The 24724-nt window shown below is 38.9% G+C and overlaps 6 protein-coding genes, 1 long non-coding RNA gene and 1 pseudogene across 15 annotated transcripts in view; 5 read left to right on the top strand and 3 right to left on the bottom strand.

Moving 5' to 3' along the window:
• LOC115563375 (Phosphodiesterase 1c) overlaps window positions 1-24724 on the bottom strand; it is a 70214-nt gene that overhangs the window by 12620 nt on the left and 32870 nt on the right. For 3 of the 9 annotated variants that reach the window (XM_089257461.1, XM_030386164.2, XM_030386168.2), the window contains 5 exons: window positions 9938-10165; window positions 7266-7791; window positions 6209-6322; window positions 5670-5732; window positions 3760-4233 (listed from right to left, as the gene is read on the bottom strand). In XM_089257461.1, the coding sequence (XP_089113587.1) occupies window positions 3760-4233; window positions 5670-5732; window positions 6209-6322; window positions 7266-7791; window positions 9938-10165 (1405 nt within the window). The remainder of the gene's footprint in view (window positions 1-3759; window positions 4234-5669; window positions 5733-6208; window positions 6323-7265; window positions 7792-9937; window positions 10166-24724) is intronic. The other 6 variants (XM_089257462.1, XM_030386171.2, XM_030386165.2 and 3 more) reach the window with 5 other exon arrangements.
• esc (extra sexcombs) lies at window positions 1194-3447 on the bottom strand. The gene is made up of 4 exons (XM_030386197.2): window positions 2827-3447; window positions 2613-2746; window positions 2378-2549; window positions 1194-2307 (listed from the first exon to the last, which is right to left on the bottom strand). Exons 1-4 carry the CDS (start codon window positions 3049-3051, stop codon window positions 1396-1398), a joined length of 1443 nt encoding a protein of 480 aa, XP_030242057.2. The 5' UTR covers window positions 3052-3447; the 3' UTR covers window positions 1194-1395.
• Window positions 10765-11103, top strand: LOC149091901 (thrombin inhibitor rhodniin-like). The gene has a single exon (XM_089258128.1). The coding sequence runs from the start codon at window positions 10801-10803 to the stop codon at window positions 11002-11004; it is 204 nt and encodes a 67-aa protein (XP_089114254.1). The 5' UTR covers window positions 10765-10800; the 3' UTR covers window positions 11005-11103.
• LOC115563387 (serine protease inhibitor Kazal-type 1 pseudogene) lies at window positions 11724-12106 on the top strand (annotated as a pseudogene).
• LOC115563385 (serine protease inhibitor Kazal-type 2) lies at window positions 13765-14261 on the bottom strand. The gene has a single exon (XM_030386208.2). The coding sequence runs from the start codon at window positions 14093-14095 to the stop codon at window positions 13856-13858; it is 240 nt and encodes a 79-aa protein (XP_030242068.1). The 5' UTR covers window positions 14096-14261; the 3' UTR covers window positions 13765-13855.
• On the top strand, window positions 15762-16403 carry LOC115563386 (testican-1). Its single transcript, XM_030386209.2, has one exon. It carries the CDS (start codon window positions 16052-16054, stop codon window positions 16271-16273), a length of 222 nt encoding a protein of 73 aa, XP_030242069.1. The 5' UTR covers window positions 15762-16051; the 3' UTR covers window positions 16274-16403.
• Window positions 19908-21069, top strand: LOC149091900 (uncharacterized). Its single transcript, XR_016196606.1, has 2 exons — window positions 19908-20526; window positions 20571-21069. It is a non-coding gene; the product is annotated as an uncharacterized LOC149091900 (long non-coding RNA).
• On the top strand, window positions 22613-24601 carry Mal-B1 (Maltase B1). Its single transcript, XM_030386196.2, has 3 exons — window positions 22613-23855; window positions 23922-24268; window positions 24333-24601. The coding sequence occupies exons 1-3, from the start codon at window positions 22659-22661 to the stop codon at window positions 24547-24549; spliced, it is 1761 nt and encodes a 586-aa protein (XP_030242056.1). The 5' UTR covers window positions 22613-22658; the 3' UTR covers window positions 24550-24601.

The following is a 24724-nucleotide window of genomic DNA, read 5'->3' as shown; positions in this document are numbered from 1 at the left end:
GAAAACAAAAAAATACCCAAATGGCAATTTGTCTGGGATTAGACGGCCAATGGGTTTGCGTGTCCAAGGCTAAAACTCAATTGACAACTCAATACCAATAATGGCAAACCACCAAATGGGCCAGCCGAACAACACGCTGTCAACGCGGCTAATTACTCACATCCAAATGGTCTGCTGCTTGGCAGGATTCCAAATGCCAAACACTCAACTAGCAACAGCAGCCACAACAATGTTTGGCGCAGTCAACGAACGTTGAAACAAAGCAGATTCAAAAACTCAATCAGGATTCCGTGAAAAAAAAAAAACAACACATAAACCAAAGAGCGCATAAATACTTGACGACACTTTGCATACCCTTTAGCAGAGTAGCCGAAACAATAACGTAGCTTTAATATTTTCTAAAATACCCTTTAACAGAGCTGTTAAGGAAAAACTTGACGTAGCTTAATTTCTTTTAATTCAAGTTAGAGCTCTAACGGAAATTACTCTGCGAATAAAGTACTCCGAAATGCTATATTAGAAAATGTCTATGCGGAACAAAATAATAATAATAATAAAAAAAAAAAAACAACAAATTGCTTCTATAATTCCTCGCAATCCTTCTTTGTACACTATTCGTTTAGCTGCAAGCTGTGTAAGGATCATTGTGGGACTTTTCTGCTTAAAAACTCCCTTGTGCGCCGTTATGGCTCTTCTGCCTGGATTGGTTTGCCCGCCTGCCAGCGAACCGTGCAGCGCGGAGTCGCGTTGAGTCTCGAGTCTTTGTTGTCAGTTTCAATTTCGTCGCATTTATTTCTCTCAACCCACTTGGCTGCAGTGCAGCAACGCATACAAATGGCGGTTAACTGCAGCTCGTTTGGTTGGCTCTGGCCGGCGATTAGAGAAGTGGCCAACTGGGGACAGATCCTGAAATGTAGCTCCTTAAAGCGTCTCGTTGCCGCACACTAATTATGGTTTGCCGCGCGTCGAAAACGGCATCGAATTCATTTTGTTTCTGTGCCACTCCGGATATCGTTGCATACAGTTGGCTGCCTTTTCAATTACCTGGCTGACTGCTTAATGGCCAGGCGTGTGGTTACGTGTGAGCGCACTGAAAACTGCCAAACTGATGGTCACGTGTGTTGGCGATTTACATCGAACTCGGATTGGCTGGCTTTCCAACCATACCCACAAATATTTTCAAAGTTAAGAACATGTTTTTTCCAGCTATATTATAATACAATTTTCCATTGGTTTCTACATATGAGATAATTGGTTTAATTGAGACAAGGACTAAGAGCTAAGTACTAGGAACTAGGCACAGTGTTAGATGCATGTTGTGCTACGATTTTGGCCACCTGAGATTTGGTTGTGGTTGTGCTTTGTATCTACGGATTGGTCACTCTTAAGGCGCCCTTAGAGTGCGGTAGGTTGTCGACGGTTCCAGCGCCAGACAGTTGCATCATCGCACACATAGACCAGAACGCTGGCATCCCGGGAAAATGCTATCTGACGCACAGTCGCCACGCTGCGCGCGTTGTGCAGGGTCGTCATATGGGCACCCTCTGGATCGCTGGGGTCCATTTCCCAGACATAGACCTTGCCCTGCTGGTTGCCCAGTGCGATAACCTTTTGCCATGGATTGAAGCCGAAGCGCACAAACCATATCTCACACTCATCGTATTCGAACTCCGCGATGATGGTGCACGACGAATCGCTGGGCTTGAGCTGCTCGAAGCTCTGATGCAGTTGGCCCGGCTTCCAGCACACGATGGCATTCTCGCAGGACTTGGAGAGCACAAAGTTGCCGAACCATTGCACACAGTCCACATAATTGCGGTGAATGTCGCGCGTTGAGAAGTCCGGAAAGTGTTTGGTGATTGTGGGAAAGGGCAGCGTTGATTTTTCCTGGCTAAACGTTTGTGACAGTTCGATTTTGTGCTGAAACTCCTGAGTGTTGAGGCACCACAGCTTCAGCGAATGATCCATGCCACTGCTAACGATGCGATCGCCGCGCATATTGAAGTCTATGGAGAGCACCTCGTCACGATGGCCCTCAACTCCACCAAAGATGGCAATGCAAACGTGCGTCTGTATATTCCATAGGCGTATGGCATGGTCCTTGCTGCCGGAGAGCAGCAGTTGCAACTTATGCGGATGGAACTTAAGCTCATTGATTGCCTGGCCATGGCCGATATAATTGCCCACCGCCTCGTTCTGTTCAATGTCAATGACACGGATGACTCCACGGTAGCCGGCGGCAGCAAGCAGCGGCGCGGACGTCTTTAAGTTATATGACCAGGCGCAGGTATAGAAAACCTCATCGGGCTGGCGTGAAATGGCATGAATCGGCAAGTGAGTGGCATGTCTAGTTATGGACACATTGGTAGCTACTTACATCCGGATCTGCATAGCAGTGAAGAAGAGTCAAGCCTCCTTTACGCGGACACTCGTAGACGGTGCACCGATTGCTGCCCGCTGTGGCAAACACTTGTGGCTCGTCTTTGCCCAGCAGCGTGTTGAACGACACGCCAAATATGTTGGCGCCATGGTTCTCCTTGACATGCGTGCTTGAAGAGTGAAATTGATTCAGCTTAAGGCCAATTACTTGCTGTCTTTAGCTTCCGACTTACTCGTATTTGTAGGCAGCGCCGCTTTTTGGCTTTGATTTGTGGCTGCGCCGGCCGCGACGTTTGCTGCGCGTGCTGGAGGCCGGCGATTTGCTACGTGAGGTGGTGCTGTTTGTGGTGAAACTCGCCGATTCATCCTGCATGTGTGTGCCATGCGGAAATTAATTGTTGCGATTAAGTTTCGCGTTTTTCATTGCAATTTGTATATTCAACTTACGCCGCACGAATCGTCCGAGTCTTCATTGGGCTCATTGTCGTTTTTCACTTTTTCGCTGCTCATGGCACTTTCAACACACACTTGAGGCACACGGCCGTTGGGCAATAAACAATTTATCTTGTTTGCAAAAAATTTAAGTAACGAAAACAAGTGTTTTTGTTCACTTTTGGCGGCAAGAAACACGCGCAGCGTTGCCACAACACGATCGTCATAGCGGTGGTACATACAATAACATTTCGCTGTTAATTAACACAAGCCATATCGATAGCCAATTGGTACATCGGTACATGTATCGCTTACAGAAGTCAATAATAAAATCACCTATCGATATCTCCCCAAATTAAGTATGCGCGAATAAAGTTTACGCATGCGCAAGCCAATTAAGGAATAATAGTTATTATTGTTTAAGAGTGATTGAAAATATGGAGAGACAATTACATGCCATGAATTTAAATATGAGATAACATTTACAAAAATGCTTAAAATATACGAATTGAATTATTTAAGACTGTACATATGCAACACAAAGGGGTCAGGGTGGTAGTACAGAGCTCGAAGAAAAGGGATAATAAAGGGGGGTGTACAAAAATGGGATTCATATACATACATACATATATATTTACAAAGTTATAGCGATAGAGTATAAAATAAGGGACAGTATCAAGACAATATATACAGCAGTAGAAAAGGAAACGCACACAATTTTTCATATTGTATATAGACAGAAGTTGTAAAGAGTAGTAGAGTTAAGAGACAGACAGAGAGACAGAAAAATTGTTTTAATGTTTGTTTGTATCTGTGGCTTTTTTGTTTGTTAACGTAACGTAACAACGTAAAAGAGAACTTAAAAGTTAAGGATTTCAAAAAAAAAGAAACAACTGAAAATACATATAAGTTATTCTAATTTATGCAATATAAACCATTTGCAAGTACGTTTTATTCGTCGACATTGATCTCGCCCAGACCGGTGTGCGCAGGCGTCTTTGTCGCTGAACGGTCGCTTTATTACTGCAACTGCTACTGCTGGAAACACTTTGACCTGCGTCAGCCTCAGCCCCACCAGCTGACTCAGTTGGAACTGTTGTCGTCGTCGCCGTCGTCGTCGTTGACGTCGCTGTTGTTGTTGTTGTTGTTGCTGCTGGTTCTGCTGCAGCCGTTTGTTCCTCTGTTGTGCATTCGCTGACTGTTTCCAGTGCTTTGGGTACCTGCGTCTCAGAGAGCGACGCCGGCAGAGCTCCTTGGTTTGTTTGATTGTCTGCGGTATTTATTGGTTGTTCAGTCGACGTTACCGTCGCTGTCGTCACCGCTACTTCTGATTCAGGCGCCTTGTGTAAGCTGCAGCTGCCATTCGAGTTGTTGTTGTTTAGATTTTTACAGTTGCCGTTGCAGCTTTTGCTGGCAGCCTCGCTGCGATTGGTCGTTTGGAAGATTGGAGGGGGTCAAGTGTTTTTTTGCACAGCAGTTGGCAGTGAGTAAAAGCGAACCGGTACAGACAACAAATTTATGGTACGGTTCGTTGTTTGGCATATTCATTTTAAATATTGTTTTTTTTTTTTTTTTTTTAATTTTGTGAATTTCAAAAAATGGTTGGCAATAGAAAGAAAAAATAAATAGAACATCAGTTGATAGTATTTTTTTTAGATTTTTGTTTTGTTTGATTTTTTGCTGGGGTTAAAAGGCAATTTAAGCGAGGAGTACATTAGTTGCCCAAGGAACGCACACACAGAAACACACTAAAGCTCGAGAGCTCGCAGATAAAAAGTGTTGCATACTTTGGGCTGTCGAGCGAGCTCTGCTCGAGTGCAACCCAAACCCAACTGAATCCCACCCATATTTGGCAATGCAAATCGAACAATCGTGTCAGGATGTTGTGCATAATTTATGGCGTATCCAACCATCAGACACACACACCATGTTCGGCGCTGAATGGCGTCCATATTAAATGCGCACTGTGTGAATGACAGGCGCATGGGGAATTTGGGCTTTTAATTGAAACTATGTTCTCATCTGTGGTAAATAATAAAAATGCAATGCTGCCTTTCCAACTGTAAATATTAACTAAAAATGAAACGGCCCCAAATTGAATTCGTTTTGCGTACAGTAACGAGTAATGTTTAGAGCGAGTAACGAGTATCAAATAGGGAATAGTAGAGTCAGAAGATACGAAAACAGTTGTCATCTGGAGAGCACGAGGGGAACCAACTCTATACTTAAGAGTAGAGAGACATCAATAATTTAATACACCGAAAATTTGAACTATATTATGTTGTTGGAAAAATCTAAAATTTATATAAATATATAGAGAGTGAGACAGTTCTTCAATAATACGGTGCTTAGCTTTGCAAACGGGAATTATCACACGATTCTCAGTAGTAATAGTTGCAGTAGTTGTTGTTGTGTATGTTTTGACTAGACTAGCTAAAATACACGCGTTCTCTGTATATATTATGAGTTTGATGAGTTTATAATGAATTGAATATGATAAACTTTGCTGCAGAACTGCAGAGCAAGGCAATAATAGTTTAGGTAAAGTCAGTAGAACAGAAAATAGCACTACAAAGTATGATTCAAAACGAAAGTTAATAGAGTTAGAAAGAGATAGGTAGATAGAGATAGAAAGAGGGGGAAAGAGAAGAACAGTTTAGGAAAGAGATTGAGTGGAATGATCTATGAATTTAGAATGTGTTGGATAAGTATATTTTTTTACTGTTTGATATGAGCGCGCGGTTGGGGCAGGGTTATTAAATGGGGGTAGAGAGACAGATAGAGAGATAGAGTTAAAAAAAATTTAACAAAGTTAACGACAAACCAATATTTTTGAAGTTGGCTCTAAAAAGACTTACTCTTCGCTCTCAACGGATGAAGACGCAATCTGCCCCAATTTACTTTTACCTGATGTGGGGCTTCTGATCAAACACACACACATGTATAAAAAAGAAAAAAACAAATATATAAAAAACGTGTAAAGTTGTAAAAGTGAAAAGAAAAATCAAAAACCAAAAACAAAAAACATAAAGAAAAACCAAGACATTTGTCGATAGCTACATTTGGGTTAAGATTGTTTGGAATGAGAAATGTATGTAAATTCTCCGGTTTATGAAACTTTGTTTGAAGCTTGCCTTCTGTGCGCAATCCAAATAGAAATTCAATTCAATCAGCACTATATGACGAGGAGACATACTAATACGCTAAAGCCTGAACCGATTGTATTATATAAACATTGTATTATATAGAGAATTAGACGATCCCCGAAAGCACCAGCAAATACTTGTATTTAGCCGGTTCGTCGTTAGAGTTAGGATTAGAATAGAATGGTGCAGAACAGCTTCGAGTTCTTCAAGTACACAAACAAAATCAACACATATACAATGCATCCACCTACCTTGACTCGTCTATGAAAACGGCCTCGAGTACACGCGCCGCATAGTGCAGGTTCCGCTGCATATCCTCGTAGGCGACGGTCTCATGGTCCATCCGTCGCAGCAAGCTGCGTATTCTGCGAATGCAAAACAATTAATTATTAGCCAACCAGAACTTGTATCATTGGTAGAAATAAACCAACAATTTAAGTATCCGAATCGAAAAATGCTTGAAAACTAAAGATGGATAAACGTTGTACAATATTTTGTAAGCCAAATACCTAGGTTAATATAACCTAGTACTTGTTCCCTAGTCTAGATGATAAGCTGAAGTCTTCTATTTAAATTATTGAACTCTTTAATTAAAAATCCATTGGAAGTCAGATATGGAATTCAGATATCCAAAGATTTTTTTTTAATATTGAAACAACATCTTGTGTATAGCTTTACAAGGAAATTTATATCTGTTTAATGGTGCTCCAACTACGTTTATAAATAAAAAAAGATATATTTTGTTCAATTGCTTCAATTTTATGTACACAAAATAAGTTTTATTATGGTATATGGGTATTTTTTATAAACTCTATTCTATATATGTGTATATACTAGTATGAAATCTTGACTCAATGTAAATATATAAATTTGATTAAATTTAGCATATTGAAAATAATGAAATTCTAGGAGTAAATATTTGATTATAAACATCAAAATATATATACATTTTTGTTGTTATTTGTGTATTTAAAAAAAGTACTAATATCATAATTTACCGTAATATTTCTAAAAATTATTTGTAGTATTATTATATACATATTAGAGTCTTATGACAATTTCTAATCAAGACTTGTTTGGACTATGGTTTCTATAGCTTCTAGAAGATGTAGCCTGAGCAAGTCTTTTGCAATAGCTGGAGGTTATACTATATTTGTTTAATGTAACTGTAATTTTAAAGAGCAATAAACTTTTATAAAATCTTAATAAATAGGACATGAGTCCTCACAAGTGTGATCCCTCATTTGTGTAAATAATTTTGATTTTTATCGTTTGTATATATCTATATAAATGAAACATAAAACTCACCTGACAGCTGCTTTGTTAAGAGCATCTGGCGTATCGACAGGTGGCAAATTTTCCGTATCCCATACATCACCGGCGGAAGTATTTGATACCGATTGTAACGATTGACGCGACGATTGATCCATTAGTGGATGGAACATCGAGCTTGGGGCGGCGAGTACGGAGTTCTGATATTCGGTCGTATCGCGACTTATTCTATAATCGAAGGTTTGTCGCTCGATTGGCGCCGGTTGCGCTGGTACATCGGTTACGAAATTCGTTTGATTTGGCGACGACGGTTGCATTTTGCCGGTAAGATTCGATTGAGCTCGGGACGAGCTATCGACCGCACGCTTATCGCCGGCTGTTGAGGATGAGTTTCCGTTGGAGCCCTTACCACTAAGTCGCTCAGCGAGAGTCTCGCTGATCGGCGTTTGGAAGAAGCTAATGCTGCCCGACGATGGCGAGGCGATTGATTGCGATTGTCCGTCGATCTGTGTGAAGCTCTTGCGACTGTTCGAGCGCCGTACAATGGTGAGTGAGCCGTGTTCTATAAATAACAAGAGCAGCAATTCGATTGATGGTCAGTATTGCTCAGATGTATTCGGTGACTTTCATTTAAATAAATTGACTGCCTGAAACTAACTGAACACACTTGAGAGACGTAATGCTGGGAAACGTAACGTACAGTTGACGTAAAATAAAATAAAACTATACACAAATGTTTATAAACTGAAATTACAGAAGTGAAAAAAATGTCTACTAAGTCGTTATAGGGCGTATGAGACGAGAAACTGGATCAGAAATAAGTTTTGTCATACGTTATGCAAGTATTTTTGATAATTCCTCTAAGTACATATTTCTTATAAGAATGAAAGACTTTGTTTAGCTGAGCGATCACACATTTCTTCCAAGTAGTTCCTAAAAGTCTTTATTCTAAGTATTTCCTCTAACTGTTTCCTTTAAGCATTTCCTCCAAGTCTTTCATGCTTAGCTAAACGATCACACACTTAACTTCATTCTACTGCACTGCACAACTGACTTCCACAAGGCTTGGGCGACTGAGGAAATGCTGCAGCTGCTGCCCTTTATATAGGGCGACTTTCATTTAACGACTGAGTAGTACTCAAATGTTGAGCCTGACAGCAGGTAGAGGTCGTTGCAGGCGAGATTTAAGTGACCAATGGGAAGACTCTCTGCTTCTTCAAGCATACTAGCATACTGCTTCATACATATAGACAATTTGAATAATCTGAGAGGCAGATAGGCAGAAGTAGAAATGGAGAGAGACAGATAGACAGACAGACATATGGTATATAGACTAATCTCGTCTGGCTGTGGACACAAAGGGAGACGGAGAGAGAGAGAGAGAGAGAGAGAGAGAGAGAGAGAGAGAGAGAGAAGAGAGTGAGAGAGAGAGAGGAGAGAGAGAGAGAGAGAGAGAGAGGAGGGAGAGAGGGAGAGAGGGGGAGAGAGAAAGAGAGAGGAAGAGAGAGAAAGAGAGATACATAAAAGAGAGAGAGAGAGGTAGAAAAGAGAGGAATAGAGATAGAATATGGAGAGAGATAGAAATGAGAGAGAGTGAGAGAGAGAGATGGAGAGAGAGAGAGAGATGGAGAGAGGGAGAGGAAGAAAGAGAGGGACAGAGAGAGAGAGATGGAGAAGAATCTATTGCTCTATCTATTCCATGCAAATATATTTAAGTAAATATATTTAATTATGGCAAAAAATGTAAGTATTTAAATGTATAAGGAATATAAAGATGTATAAGTTCAGAATCGTAGCTCCTCAGTCATATCGCTAGATTAAATCAATAATTTATAGAACGACTTAAAGCGAAGCGAACATCACATAATTCTCTATTTAGTTGAGCCCGAAGTGTAAATGTGAATGCTTAACGAACGACCCAGTCAATGGCTCCTGGCATCCTTTGGCTGGCAAAGGCAAAGGCAAAGGCAAAGGCAACTCGAAACGATTGCGAGCAAGTAAATAGCCAAAGATTTATCTAGCTGCGTTGAGCGTTGAGCATAAACAGCCACAGGAATGGGACAAAGCCAGCTCCTCGGGCGTACTTGGCAAACGAATACAGACAGCAAATAAGAACAATAAAAAGGGAAGAAGAAGACAACGAGCGAAAAAGAAGAAAGGCAGGAAAGCACGTTGCCACCCACTTGGACTGTTAACTGCATTCCATTTATTTTTTGGCAGTGCAAGCGCCAGTGGCAGAGCGTGGCAGAGAGCAGTGGCTGCTGCTCCATAAAGTTCGCTTTTATGCAGCACTTAAATTTATGTTACACTCGAGATTCCACTGCTTAAAGGTATCGCTTGGAGGAGCTTCTCTGCTCTGCTCTGCCAGCTTATCGCGTCTCCAGTTGCTGCTGCTGTTGTCTGAGAGAGATCTCTGGGCTTTCAAGTTTTTTCTTTTTGGGGTGGCTTGGCAAAATGTTTAATGCTACTTTTACTGTCCACTCCTCACGGCCTTAATGAGTTCAAGATGCTAAAAATCAAAGGCAGCATCCCACGCACTAAATCTACTCAAATTGTGGCTTAGTCGAGGGGCAGAGTGTCTCTCTCTCTCTCTCCCTCCCTCTCTGCTTTAAGCCGAGCAGCTCTTGAATATAGTCAGGGCCTCTGCACAAAATGAAAATATTGGATATAGTCACGCCCCCACTCAGTAAGGGTAGAGGTAAACTTACTTGCCACTTGACCATTTATTGTTGCATTGGCGCCGCCGCTGCTGCCCAGCTCACAAACAGTGGGACTCTGCTCACCGTTATTTGGCTCGGTTGTTGATGCTGCACCTGCACCACCACTTGCCCCAGCTCCAATGCTGCCGACGCTGCTGCTGTTGCCGCCTGCACCTGCGCCTGCACCGGCAATCCCCTCCTCCCGCTTAGTTGGCAGAGTCTCCGGCGTGCTGGCAACTGCAAGTATCAGAAAATAGAAATGCAAAACGAGCTTAGAAAATGAATTTATCTCATGTTACAAATCGCCATTCAACAGGTGCCCATATGAACCAATAAAAACGCACAGACATCTATGTATATACTGGAGCCAGTTTGTTCACCGACGACGGTGACGGAAGTTATTGTGTTGGAAAGGCATGAATTATAATCAGCAGGAAAGCTCGAATCAGGTGCACGAAGTGAAGCTCAATGAGAAATCAATGATCCATTTATAATACTAAAACAGAAATATAAACATAGTCACATAATTTCAATATAGACTATGCTCTACCGCCAAACGAACAATTCTTTGTTTTGTATAATGTCAGATATTACATATGTACATAGATCGGTTATTCGCTGCATCCATAAAACTCTTTATTTAAGAAGAATGAAGAGAGTCTGCTCTGATAATTGCATTACTTTTTTTGCCAAGACTAAACGAATTTCATGCAACACCTGCTCCAGAATAGTTGCAGCCCATATGAATCAAGTTAACTACAGTGCCGGATTAATTATTATCGGATTACTCTTTCTAAGGATATAAAAGGCACATGAACAACTGGGGAAAACTTCAGAGTTGTTTCACCAGTCGTCAAGAATTGATCATCATCATGCAGTTCCTCGCTTTTATCGTCTGCAGTCTTATGATCCAGAATGCTGTCACTGCTATTCACCCATGTGCCTGTCCTAAGAATTTGGCCCCAGTCTGCGGCAGCAATGGCGAAACATATAGCAATGAGTGTGAACTGAACTGTGCTAATAGTAAGTCCCCTTTCGAAATATTCAAAGTACACGATGGTCCATGTTGGACCTAAATTGGATGATGCAAACTTAAACGTGAATGAAGATGAACTATTAGAATTCAAGTTCATCTTAGATATGGAGCAAAATAAAACACTTCAAGCTAACATCAATGCTAGTTGATTCATTTCTAAGGCTTCTTTGGTTTCAATTTTCAAATAGAGCTGCAAAGAAATACTGCTTTTTGACTATTTCTGCTTCGAGCCAAAAGTAATTCTAAGCGGGCGCATATGGAGAGATTGTTTCATTCTGCGTGCATCGACTATTCCCGTTGAGTTGAGTTTAATCCTAACTCTTTCATATGAAAATTGAATCTTTGGCTAGACACTTGTGTAAAATACATCTATAATAGTATTTAATTTCCAGATGTATTTTAAAATTATAAAACGTCATGGTAAAGTAAGATTCGGTCGGACTGAAATTTAACTTTTGGAATGCTGTATAAATGGTGATTGAGCTTAATGTATGTAAATATTTTGGTAATTTAAGGAATAATACTATATAAGATTAAATTTAGTCGTCAAAATGGGCGAAACGATCCTCCAGATCTCGACCATTCTAATTGGTACATTAAGGATATTTTGCTCCGACTAATAAATACGGGCAATTGACTTGCTAATTGCTGACGAATTGTCAGGTATTTATTGGCGAATTGCTTAGCCGTAGAGCACTTGGAGCTGTTGTTGCTTTGCGTTGCGGCTTTTATCTGTTCGAATATAAAATAAAGCTAGCAACTGTAGAAAGCTTCAGTATTGTCTAACCAGTCACCCAGTCACCCAGTCGACCAACTGCAATCGTTATGCGACTTTGCGCTCTTATCGCCGTCTGCCTGTTGGCACTGCTTTCCCTTGCCACCGCGGAGGAACAAAGTGAGACTTGCGGCTGTATGCGAAACTTTGAGCTGGTCTGCGGCAGCGATGGCATCACGTATCCAAATCCGTGCGAGCTCAACTGCTCCGCCAAGCGGGCTGCGCGTCACGGCAATCCTTTGACTCAGGTCAAAGCTGGGCCCTGTTAGATGCGGGAGTTACACAAGATTATACCATCTAAAGATGTGAATTGTTCGCTTCACACTACAAGTCAAATAAACTTTTTTCCGTCTATTGCAAAATTCAATCAATGTTAATTACGTTTTCTTTGCTTTGATTAAATGTGAATAACGAATTTCCGCTCGAGTTTTAAGTCACGGTGGATCTCTGGGGCTCTCGGCTTCGCAAGCCTATTAGAGTGGAATATATTGATTATTAACGCATTACTCCCTATGACAGGCTGTACGAAAAAAGAGCTAACATTTTCAAGCTAAGTTTTGGAAGGTTTTAGTCTTCTTCTACCAGTTTCCCAGAATTGATCGTCACGCAGCTGTTTGCTATTATCGCTGTCAGCTATCATATCCTATCATTGTGACGAAAGTGTCAAAGAAGTCTGCGGCAGCGATAACATAACGTATCCCAATTTGTGCGTACTCAACTGCTTCGCAGTCGCAGCTACGGCTTTTGGCGTTAACTTGACTCAAGTGCATGCAGGACCCTGTTTGATTAACGATCTCAGCTTAAAGACAATTATAAATATATGTATATCCATTTTAATAGGAAAAGTTGCACACACACACACACACTCTTTCAGCAATCCAGTAACTCTAAGAAATCATATCAGATTGTTAATTTGGATTGATCATTCGGTTGGCCTTATTCGGATGTCATAGTTTAGGCTTAATCGCTTTTGGATCCGGATGCAGATCCAGGGATTATACAATCTAAAAATGTGAACTACATTTTCATAGCTTACTTCAGAGTTAAAGCTTAAAATTTGAGGGAGAGGGAAAGAAAGAGAGAGAGAGAGAGGCAGGTATGTTCACATAGTGAAATAATATTGTTATATAAATCACATATGATATTTTTATAGATTCGAAGTTGACGTAAGAGTCGGTTTCAATATTTTAATAATCTTTTCTGGTTTTCGCCAGCTACCAACTCATTACAATATATACATAAACAGCAGAGTTCTAGCATACGTGTTTACGCCTATTTAGCACCTAAGGTGAGATAATTGCCATTTTTCCCGGTACCTCGAGTGCAAATATTTATCTGTTATATATATATTTTCAATAGATAATTTACGTTTAATATTATATTTATTCGTTGTGCTAGACAGCAAGAAATTTTCTTATACATATATATATTTAAGTGATATTTGTATATATATACATTTATACTTTATAATAGATTTGAGCTTTACCATAAATTATTGTTCATACTTGTGCTGAGTTCAACCTTCGTTATATTTATTCAACTGTTCAATAGATGTGGAACGAATTCTAATTCTAACAATAATAAGAAATTAGTTATAGTAAGAAAATATCATGAAGAAACGTCAACGTGTCTTCAAAGTGGAAAAATATCGTATGTATAATTTAGTATAAAATCAAGAAGTACAAATAGAATTACAAATACAAATATTTAAGTATATCTTTGAAAAGTTGCAAAGTAGATGATTTATTTGCTCAGGCAATGATAATGAATATATATTATATTGTATATTGTATAGCATTTTCTTCTAGTAGTTTTCTAGCTACATATGTGTTTTTATGCCGATTCAGTGGTCACAAACGCCAGCCTTGTGTATCTGAAGTGCTGTGCCCTCTGATTAATAGCTGTTTATACATTGAAGAGATAAAGTTAGTCACTATCAATAGCCACTTCGAATGGGCTCTGCTGATAAGCAAAAATATTAGACACATACAGTTATAGCTCCCCCATTGATGATTCAGAACGGCCTAAATTATTATTCCATTTATTTTGTATTTTGATTATTTTGATTATAAATTTGCGTTGGAATGAACAGATTTGAAACAGATTGAAGGTACGCTCAGCAGTCTCCGGATCTGAGCAAATCCAAGCTACGTCCAGCCCGCTCGAGTTCGCGACGTGCACAATCGTATAGACAGCGGTTTGGATAGGATATCAAGTTGCTGGCACAGACTGGATCATAGTTGCGGGGACACGGGCAGAATTGTTTCGGTAGGCCCAGCTTCATGTCCTCCGGATTGGCGCTCACACAGGCAGCCAACAGCAGGCTCAGGGCCAACAGCAATAAATTGTATTTCATTGTATTCGTACAGCAGGTTAATCCACTAGTTGCTCGATATTGATACTGACAATTGGGTTTTTTGTTTTGGCTGGGCCACTTCCATCGGCTCGCTTGTCTGCATGGCTCTTATCTTATCACAGGTGCTACGTTGTTTAGGTATTGTTTTTTTTACGCTTTTTCTCTTACTGCTTTAAATATATTTTGTTAGAGCTTTGTGCTCACATATTTGTTGAATATATTTAGGAATTTTCTAATTATTATTAGTTGTTGATGGTTTCTGCCTTCCAGTGATCAACAGCTGCTGCTTTGAATAGCGTTCGCGTTGCCAACTAATTGCATTGCCAAAAGCTCTCCCAAAAGCTTTTTGTGTACATAGAGATGCGCACGTGCCGACTCAGATAACGGCACCAATTCAAATATAAGCTTCATTCGATTATTATCAAAACAACTATCTGAACAGAAGAGATAGGTATTTTTTGATAATACTCAAAGTGAAGTTTATATATTTTAATTGGTTGAATGAATGAATATATAGTGGCATATACTTATTAAAATAAATTATAATAATAATTATACTTGATGTAATATATGAAAAATGATCACTTTCATCTTTGTATTTCTAATATTAGATGATTTATACGTATAGGGTTATATATTTTATAAAATATAATTAAAGTTAGACCTAAGTCCAAACTAGTCGACTTCAGTTTCAGTCATTTTTTATTACCTACAGCTTTACTAAAGCTTTACTTGAGGTATAAATAATAAATAAATACATACATATAAATATATATATTTCTTTCTTGTTATTGATAAGAGAAATTTAACTGTTCTTCAGGTCTTCTTTCTTCTTCTTAATTTCTTACTTCTTCTTCCATTTACTCACGCGCCCATCTCTAATATCAGTCTATCTATCAGTCTCTCTCCCTCTCTCTCTCACACACTCTCTTTTCACACTTGCTCACTGTCTTCTTATCAGCATTGACACTTCTGGAAAAGGTGCGCACTGGTTTGCCGCGATCGTGGCCGAGCCCTTGATAATCGGCAGGTGGGAAAAAGTAATTTGGCTAAAATAATAGGTGTACCTCTGTTAGTAGTTGCCTTAATGATGGCCCTCAAGGCACTCGCTCACTTCAATTTGCATTTCCATTACCATTTCCATTACAGTTTCAATTAATGGAATGCCATATTTATCGCGTATCGCGTATACATATATTCTAATTTATTTTGATGTCAATTTGTGCACTCTTTTGTTGCCCAACTAAGTAGTTTTGATAGTAATTCACTCAATTTGTAGAGCTCGGCCACTGGGGAAATCAGACTGAGCGCACGATAACTCGTTCTGTCTTAGTTGCGAAATTGGCATAGCCATGCGCATTTCGAGTCTTTGGGCTGTCCGCTTGGTAATGCTGCTGCTGTTGGTGCTCCTCTGGCTGCACAGCTGGCGGGGCACACCACAGGCGGAGGCCATCATCAATTGCCAGGCGCTGTAAATTGTTGGAGGTGCGCGAAGCCAAGGCAAACAAAACGCTAAGCAATTTCAATGAGACGAGACCACTGCAAGCAAAGTTTTCATAGAGCAGGATGGCGTGGAGGATGGAATGCGACAGATGTTTTTGTTTTTAAGTGGAAGCACACTCTTACTTGCACACACAGACACACACACCCGCGCACACACACACTATCACAATCAGAAACAAAAATAGTCAGCAATTTGTTGACTAATTAGCAAAACTGACGCATACTCAGAGACGTACTTGACGTACTCAGCCCAAGCCCCGCCGGAACACGCTCCATTCAGTTAAAAAGATTGCGTTTGCTTTGCTTTTGACGCTCAGTGTAAATTCAACGCCCGACTCGTTAAGTCGCATCTCATCAAATCTCTTAGAATCTCGCCGTATCGCACAGACTTGATATTTGACTTTTTTTTTTTTTATTATTTCGCGGCTGCTGTTTAATTAGCTGAAAGCGAAGATGAAATCTCTGAGTTTGCTGCTGCTGCTTAGCTTTGTTCTAACTGTTGTTTGGCTTGGCCAGAGCGAGGCCAACTTTTGCCCCTGCAACCTCAACGAAAAGGTTCAGATCTGCGGCTCGAATGGCATTACCTATACGAATCGTTGTGAATTTGAGTGTACACAGCGCGAGTACAAGGGACTGGGTCGTAAGCTCAGCATACGCAAGATGGGACCCTGCTAAGGTGGCGCCAGCATCTACGGCTATATTTTCCTAATCAGCGTGTATAAATCTAATTATAAAGACGTTTCTCATATTTTATACATATTTTTAATGACATTTTGTTTAATAAATTGTTACATATTTTTTAAAATTCTGTTTCCATGAGATATTTACAAAATATATTGTTATAAAATATCTTCGAACTATTTTTGATTATTATTAAAATATATTTTATATATAAATGATTTTTTTTTTTGTTTTTAAATATATAAAATTGTTTTTAATCTATATCGATATAATTCAATAATAAAATATATTGCTTAATGTTATAGAATTATAAACTTTGATTTATTTGTAATTTATATATATACTAATAATTTTTTTTATAATTATATAAAATATAAATTTGTAATTTTTTTTAGAATTTTTGAAGACCTAAAAATCCCAGCTAAAGTATTTTCTTCTTTCCTGCTCTATAAATCATTTCTTATCGATATTTATGCAAAGTGGAAGCGGAAAAATTGATGGATGTGCCAAAGCGTGGAAACAGGTTTAATTTGATTGGGTCTGATGGGTCTGGCCGCTTTCATTGAGGCGCGCTGAAGCGTGTCGCCGATTTATCGTTGTGTTCGTATGCAAATATTGCCATTAAATGCTAATTAAAAGCACCAACAACTACGTCACCAACTTGTTTGAGCTCGATGCCATTGATATGGGTGGGAGGGGAGAGGGCGGCGACGGTGCGCCGCTTAAACACTCGCCTCACGTACATCCATCAAATTGTGCATAATTAATCGAGAGACAGGTCCAATGCCTGCAGGGGGCTGGATGGGCTCTGCCATTTGTGGATTTGTGGACTGTGATTTATGAACTGCATTACGCTTTCGTTAATTGAATCACGATACGTGCGACACAAATGTCAAATTACTCAAATGCCACCGTGCAACATTCTGCGAGCAACACAAAATACAATCGGGGCACATTTATGAGGCACGAACATCGCCAACCTGCGCTGAGCAGAGCAGAGCAAAACGGGACTACCGTTTGTTTTATGACAGGAAGCTGTCAGCCGCGTTAAATGAAGGGAATGTTATTAAAAAGATAATGCGCCGTCGACTCGGTTGATGACATGTGCTTTTATCTCTATGTACTCATGGCTCAACACTGTGCAGAAAAATGAAATCAACATAAAAGTTGCCTATGGTACAGTTGGGAGCATGAAAATGTCAGGTTCTGCATAAAAGCGAGCCTACAAATTACTTAATGTTTCTTTTTTTTTGTATCAGTGAGTGATATTGCTTAGTAAGTTGCTTGGAGCGGCAATTAATCCACTTTCCCTGAATCTAGTTTTATTGCTGCTATTTTGAATAATTTATTTTTTAGTAATCTGCTTTGAATTTTACATTTTATATGACATGCGCGTATTTTATTAATCTTTTTATAAATACATATAAATACATTATAAATACATGACAGAAAATAATGAAAGAATATGAATAAATATAAAAATATTTGCTTTAAATTTCAGATCAAGAATATTTATTTAAATTTGCTAATATATGACATAGGCATACATTATATACTTCAATTTAATTTTTAGTATTTTTTAATTTTATTTTTTTATATATATTTTTTAACTTCATTGAGTTTAATATTTACTTTATTATATACATATATTACATTTTATTTTATATTTTATTATTTTTATTTCCAAAAATTTTATTTAATTTAATATTTACCTAATTTTTTTAGTATTTTATTTATTCAATTTTTTTTTATTTTATTTTGTTTTGTTTTGTATTTATTAAATTAAATTAAATTAAATTTTCTTTTCTCTTATTTTTTGTTTGTTTTTAAAATTTTTTTTTTTTACTTTATTGAATTTTATAAAAAAAAAATTTTTTTTTTGTTTTTGTATTTTTTTTTTTGTTTTATTTTATTTTATTTTATTTACTATATCAACCATTTCTGTCTTTGAATAAATATACATGACTAAAATCAATTGGATTATAAGCAAATAAAATTTTATCACATTTTCAAAAAATTTTCCAGCTTTCATACCACTGTGCCATTTTCTACAACAGCCAAGTTAAATGCATAAATTTACTAAGCTAGAGTTACATAATATGTAATTGTTTATATTTGCATTCTTTTCAATCAGTCACAGTTTGGCATTTTAACAGCTGCTTCGCATTATGACTTCAAACACAGCTGTGCACCTTAGCCACCGTCTCATATTATATATATGTATGTATGTAGTATATTTAGTTTTATCTCTTCTTTTTCAAATGGGCAGTCTGCTTTTCTACTGCCTACTTTTCGGGTAACACACAAATAGGATTATGACTTTGCTAAGCTTTCGAGACGTAATAGGTAGATATATACGCAGAGCTTATAAGGATTATTTATTTACATGCTATTATTGGACTCTCGCAGAGATGAAATACAATTTGCATTGACTTAACCTCGTTTAGTTGAAGTATTTAATATACGCTTGAATATTTAATAAATATAATCTTCGAGCACCCGACTTTTGCACATGGATTAGCATTAATCTATCAAGGTAAATTGGATGCAATAAAAAAGTAACAACAAATACAAATACGAGCGTGTTTGTACTAATGCTTAGTATAGACCTGTTCGTTGCATAGACAGCGAGTCCCATATTACACATTAGCAATCTGTACGATTGACAACAAAGCTGGCGCGCTGTTGTTGTAATCGATTTTGATAACAAGTGTTTGATAAGCGTAAACCTATTCACGACATCAAATGGCTACACAAATACCAATCAAAACACGAATCGGCCGTGTGCCTTAGAATGGAACTGAACCAATTTGCTGACGCTTAAGGGTTGACGGAGCTGAATAAAATGCGAGTAAATAGATATGAAAATCGAGAGAGAGAGAGAGAGAGAGTGCAAAAAATAACGAGTGTGCACCAAATTCGAATGCATACATCAAAGGGCCGACAGTTGAATACCCTATAATTATTATTATTTATGTTATATTTACTTGAACAATAAAATATTTAAATATGTATATGAATATAATGACAATTGTGTATAGGCCAACTCTTTATTCAAATAAAAGGAATTTTTTAAATGTAAAACTATATTAAAATTTAATAGAATACAATTTAAACGGAAAATAATTTTTGGGTTTTTTTTTTTTTTTTTTAATTTTTATAATATGTAAAAAAAAGAAAATATATATATTTTTTTTTTTTAAAATAATATTATTATCCCTGAAGCTCAAATAAGAACTTGATTATTATTATTATTTTTTGTTGTTGTTTTCGATGGCAAGCTACTAAATATAAACGATGTCCGTCATTAAGACCACAGAGGTACCAATAAATAATCTATAACCTTTACAAAAATCAAAGAAATCATAATTACAATTTCAATATATTTATATAGAATTTTTGATTTAGATATTTTCCTTTCGTCCTTAGCATTCTGTAAGGGTTACAATACCCTTTGCCAAGCTGTTTGTTTACAAGACCCAAAACATATGTTTGCAGAGCGTGTATTAAATATGAATCAGATATTCGCAGCGTATTAATCAAAGTATTTTCTTCACATTTTTTCGCCGACTTCTGATGCCGCCTGAACAGTTTTTTTTTTCTTCTTTTTTTTTTTTTGTATGCCAAACTCGCGTTGCTTTGATATTATTAAATATTTACATATTAAATATGTACTCGTAGGCTGCTATTTATTCATGTGGCTGCGGCCGCTGGGATCCAGGGAAAAAAAAAAAAAAAAAAATTATAAAAAAGCTCTGAAAATTCCTTGGCAAGGGTCCGATCTGGGCATACGGAATTTCTTGCTGTTGTATATTTTTGGCGTTGTTTTTGTCGTTTTCCGACGCAATTCAATCAGTGTACGACATCAACGTAAGCCAACTCCTGGCGCCCTGACAGACAAACAGACTGACAGGCAGACAGGCGGACAGGCGGACAGGCGGACAAACGGACAGGTGACAGGCGACAGGCGGTATTAGTAGGCTTGGCTCAACAAATAAATAAAGTTCAGGTTTATTTTTTGCTCAACAAATTTAACCTGTTTTAAATACATGAAAATTGATAGACAGCCACACGTGTGAAGCACTTGTAGCACGCCTCAAACACGCTAAGGAAAACTCCAAATCCAATTTGAATGTCAAACCCTTTTCACGTCAATTCCACGATGTTCAACAGAATTTAATAAGTTGCGCAAAAAATGCTGCAAATGATTCGGGGTTAACAGCGAAAAGTTTACGGGCTTTCATCAAGTCTGGATATGAAGTTATTTTACATATTTCGACATTTTTTCTAGTTCCACTTGTATGCCTCTAACATGTGCACCTATGCCCTAGGCAGCTGGCTGGTACTAGTATATACATATATTATGCAAGCAGCGGCTGCTGAACAACAGTGTTGCAAAATGTTTTAATTAGCCAAACCAGCAGCCAGCAGCCCACTAAAAAGAGGGCGTGTGCAGCTGATACAGCTCCCACGCCCCCTTTGCCCACTATGCACGTGGGCGCGGAAGCGACGGGCTTTTCCATTTTAGTGCACGGTCACGCAGCGGAAGTTGGCGATGGAAGGTGAACGAAATGAAAATGCAACGTGCTAAGTGGCGAGAGATGCGAAAAGGCCGACGTGACAGCACCACGAACAATCTGATAAACACGCAAAAATAAAAAAAAAAATAAAAAAAGGTAAAGGTCGCCATAGTCTATGGACATTTTACATAACCAGGCACAGTTGCTTAACCAGCTACAAATTTAAAACGGGATTTTTGAAGTTATCGATGGAATTTTCATTTGCATAGAGAGGACTTCGTTTAAAGTTACTTTAGAATAATCCAAGTCAAGCTTGCCTTATTTATAGGGTATCTCAAGTCAATCAAAGAGTGCTTTGTATTGATCAATGAGCTAATATTTAAGCGATTAATGAAATGAAGGAAACACATGTGTAAATATAAATAAAAAGCTTATTGTGTGTAAGCTGAGTATACAAGTTAATTCAAATCATATTCTAATTCTAAGTATGTGAAAATGTTAATTAATTATTGTATAAATTTGTGAATCAGCTGTCTTTAATGAGCAGAGAATGTGTTATAATAATATTTCAATTTATTTAGATTTAAGGTTTATTGTTAAATGAACTTCATGTTCAAAAATATAATTTTAGTAAATTCAATTGAATGCCAATTTTTGTATTAAATTAATCCATATTAGACTTGATCAAAACATCTATACAATTAAGTAGAGGTTACAAAAAATTATCTAGATTTAACTTTGATTTTCAATTCCTTTTCGAATCGAATGTGTTCTTCGCAAGCCGAAGGCCCCAGTTGCCAGTGCTTAATTCCTCAGTTCTTTTAATTTTAGATTAATTTTAATCTCTAATAAGTAAATAAATTTATCCTTCAAGATAAGAATTTATTGCGCTTTCACTGCCCATTTTAATTTATAATAATGATTGCGGCTTTACTGCTCAATTTAGTCCAATTCAAGCGGATTACACAAAATACTTCAATTCAAACATACTTTGGTATTTTGACGCTGTCTGTGGTTTCCCTTCAGTTGTCAGCAATTGTAGTTAAATTTTAATGTTGAATAATTGATTAATTAGCCAAGAGCTGAGCATGCCTTGTGTGCTCTGTGCCCTGTGGATGCCAGCTAAAAAACTTTTCTCTGCAACTTGTTAATTGTTTTTGTCAAATGTATGTAATTACCAAGTTTGAGCTTAGCCTGCGCGGAAATTGTTTACTTTTATACACCCCACATAAAGTAGTTGGATGCAAGGGGGTATATTGGTTTAAAAAAATTTATATATGTATGTATGTATATATGATATCAGACTGGAGTCTGATTTTTGGTATTAATTAAGTATTCATTAGTCAGCGAGTCTCTGAATCTGATAGCCTATTGAAGTAAGTGAATTCCTTATTATTGTGACACACAAGACGACAATGCTCGACGCAGGGTATCCTTTAGTCCGGCACCGTTAGCTATTACACGCTTGTTTACCTTTAAGACTGTGCTTCTGTAGCAAGCATTTAATATTCTCATTCAGTCGAGCAACACAAACAGAACAATGGCGACTTATTATTCCTCTCGGATGTTGTCCTAGTCACAAAGGTCGCAAACAATAATTTCAAATGCATTTCATTTTTCACTGTTTAATCAGTTGGTTTGCGCCATGTCCTTTGTATAAGCCAAATAAATAGTATATATGAATCTACAATGTAATAACTGATGAACGCGTCCATCTGGTAAAATATTTGACTTGCACTCTATGGATTAGTAAATAATCAGGCCGGAACCTAGTATTTGCAAGCAGCGTTGGGGACTATAAAAAGCCGTCAAGATCCACCGGATGCAGCAAAAACCGTTCACAGCTTTATGGAGTGCGGATGGCTTCGAAACTATTGAACCTAGTCTTGTGCTTGTGCTGGCTGCTTGCCCAGACGCAGGCAGATTCGGCAAAGGATAAGAACGCAAAGGAGGTGGACGACAACTGGTGGCGTAATGAGGTCTTTTATCAGATCTATCCCAGATCCTTCAAGGACAGCAATGGCGATGGCATTGGTGATCTGAAGGGCATCACCTCCAAGCTGCCATACTTTGTGGAGACAGGCATCACGTCCATTTGGCTGAGCCCCATTTACTCGTCGCCCATGGTGGACTTCGGTTACGATATTTCTGACTACAGGGACATTCATCCGGACTACGGTACTTTAGATGACTTTGATGAACTTATCGCCGCCGCCAATCAGCTGGGAATCAAGATCATTCTTGACTTTGTGCCCAATCACAGCTCTGACCAACATGACTGGTTCAAAAAGTCCGCTGCTAGAGTCCCTGGCTACGAGGATTTCTATGTCTGGGAAGATGGCACTGAAGAGAATGGTGTACGCAAGCCGCCCAACAATTGGGTGTCCGTGTTCTCTGGCTCCGCCTGGGAGTGGCACGATGAGCGGAAACAATTTTATCTGCGTCAATTCACCAAGGGACAGCCCGATCTGAATTATCGTAATCCTGCTGTGCTGCAGGCCATGGACGCTGTTCTGACCTACTGGCTGAAACGGGGCGTGTCCGGCTTCCGCATCGATGCCGTCATCTATGTCTATGAAGATAAGCAGCTGCGTGACGAGCCATTGAGCGGAGCCACAAGCGATCCCAACTCCGTTGACTATCTGGACCACATCTATACTAGAAATCAAGAGGAAAACTACGGCCTAATTCAGCATTGGCGCAAACTGCTCGATGACTATTCGGCAAAATATGGAGGACCAGCGCGAATTATGATGACCGAGGGCTATGCGGAGCTGTCGCAAGTAATGGAGTACTATGAGGACGAGAATGGCGTGCAGGGCTCCAACTTCCCCTTCAACTTTGACTTTATAACCGAGCTGAACTCAGAGTCGTCGGCTCCGGACTTTGTCTTCACTATTCAGAGATGGTTGACCTACATGCCGCCTGGACACGCGGCCAACTGGGTGATGGGCAATCATGACAATCCCCGTGTTGCGTCCAGATATGGTGCCAAGTCGGTCGACGCCATGAACATGCTATTGATGACTCTACCGGGCATTGGCATTACCTACAATGTGAGATGCCCTAAAGTACTTTGAGTTCTTTGTTTGTTTCTATTCGATTTCTGGTTTCTTGTTTAGGGTGAGGAGCTGGGTATGGAGGACTATCGTGACATTAGCTTTGAGGATACAGTGGATCAGCCCGCATGTGAAGCTGGTAAGGATGACTACAAGTGGATTTCCCGCGATCCCGAGCGCACGCCAATGCAGTGGAGTGACGAGAAGAATGCCGGCTTCTCCACGGCCGATTCCACCTGGTTGCCAGTGCATCCTAACTATCAGGAACTGAATTTAGCCAATCAGCAGTTGGCACCGTCCAGTCACTATAAGGTCTACCAGTCCCTGATCAAGCTGAGGAGCTCTAAGGTGCTAAAGGACGGTACATATACCGCCCAGGCTCTCAATAGACGTGTTTTTGCGCTCAAGCGGTAAGTGGAATACGATTTTGATAGTGCTATTTCCATCCTTTATATTGGTCTCCGTCAACTGCAGCGAGCTGAGGGGCCAGCCCAGCCTGTTGACCGTCATAAACGTGAGCAATCGCACCCAGCAGGTGGATGTCAGCGACTTTATCGATTTACCCAATCGCCTTACTCTTCTGGTTGTCGGAGTCAATTCCCAGTACAGAGTGGGCGATCGTCTCAAGCCAGATGAAATCAGGCTGACGCCCTACGAAGGTTTAGTTATACAGCTTAAGCCCAGCAAATAACTTAGCATATTGCGAATGCTACAAATAAAGTTTATTATGAAAAATGTACAAACGCTTTTAAGCCGGGAGAGTTTGGAGATTGCCAAATGGCTTTGCTGACCTATAACTTCTATCAAAAACTAGTTTTGGGGCTTTAGGTATTTCGGGAATGTTCGTCAAACAACATGAGATCATA

The sequence above is a fragment of the Drosophila navojoa genome, chromosome 3 (assembly GCF_054131105.1).
Source record: "Drosophila navojoa isolate 15081-1374.11 chromosome 3, UAZ_NAV_1.0, whole genome shotgun sequence".
Lineage (NCBI taxonomy): Eukaryota > Metazoa > Arthropoda > Insecta > Diptera > Drosophilidae > Drosophila > Drosophila navojoa.
Note: the sequence above shows the minus strand (reverse complement) of the source record. Positions and strands in the feature narration are given on the sequence as shown.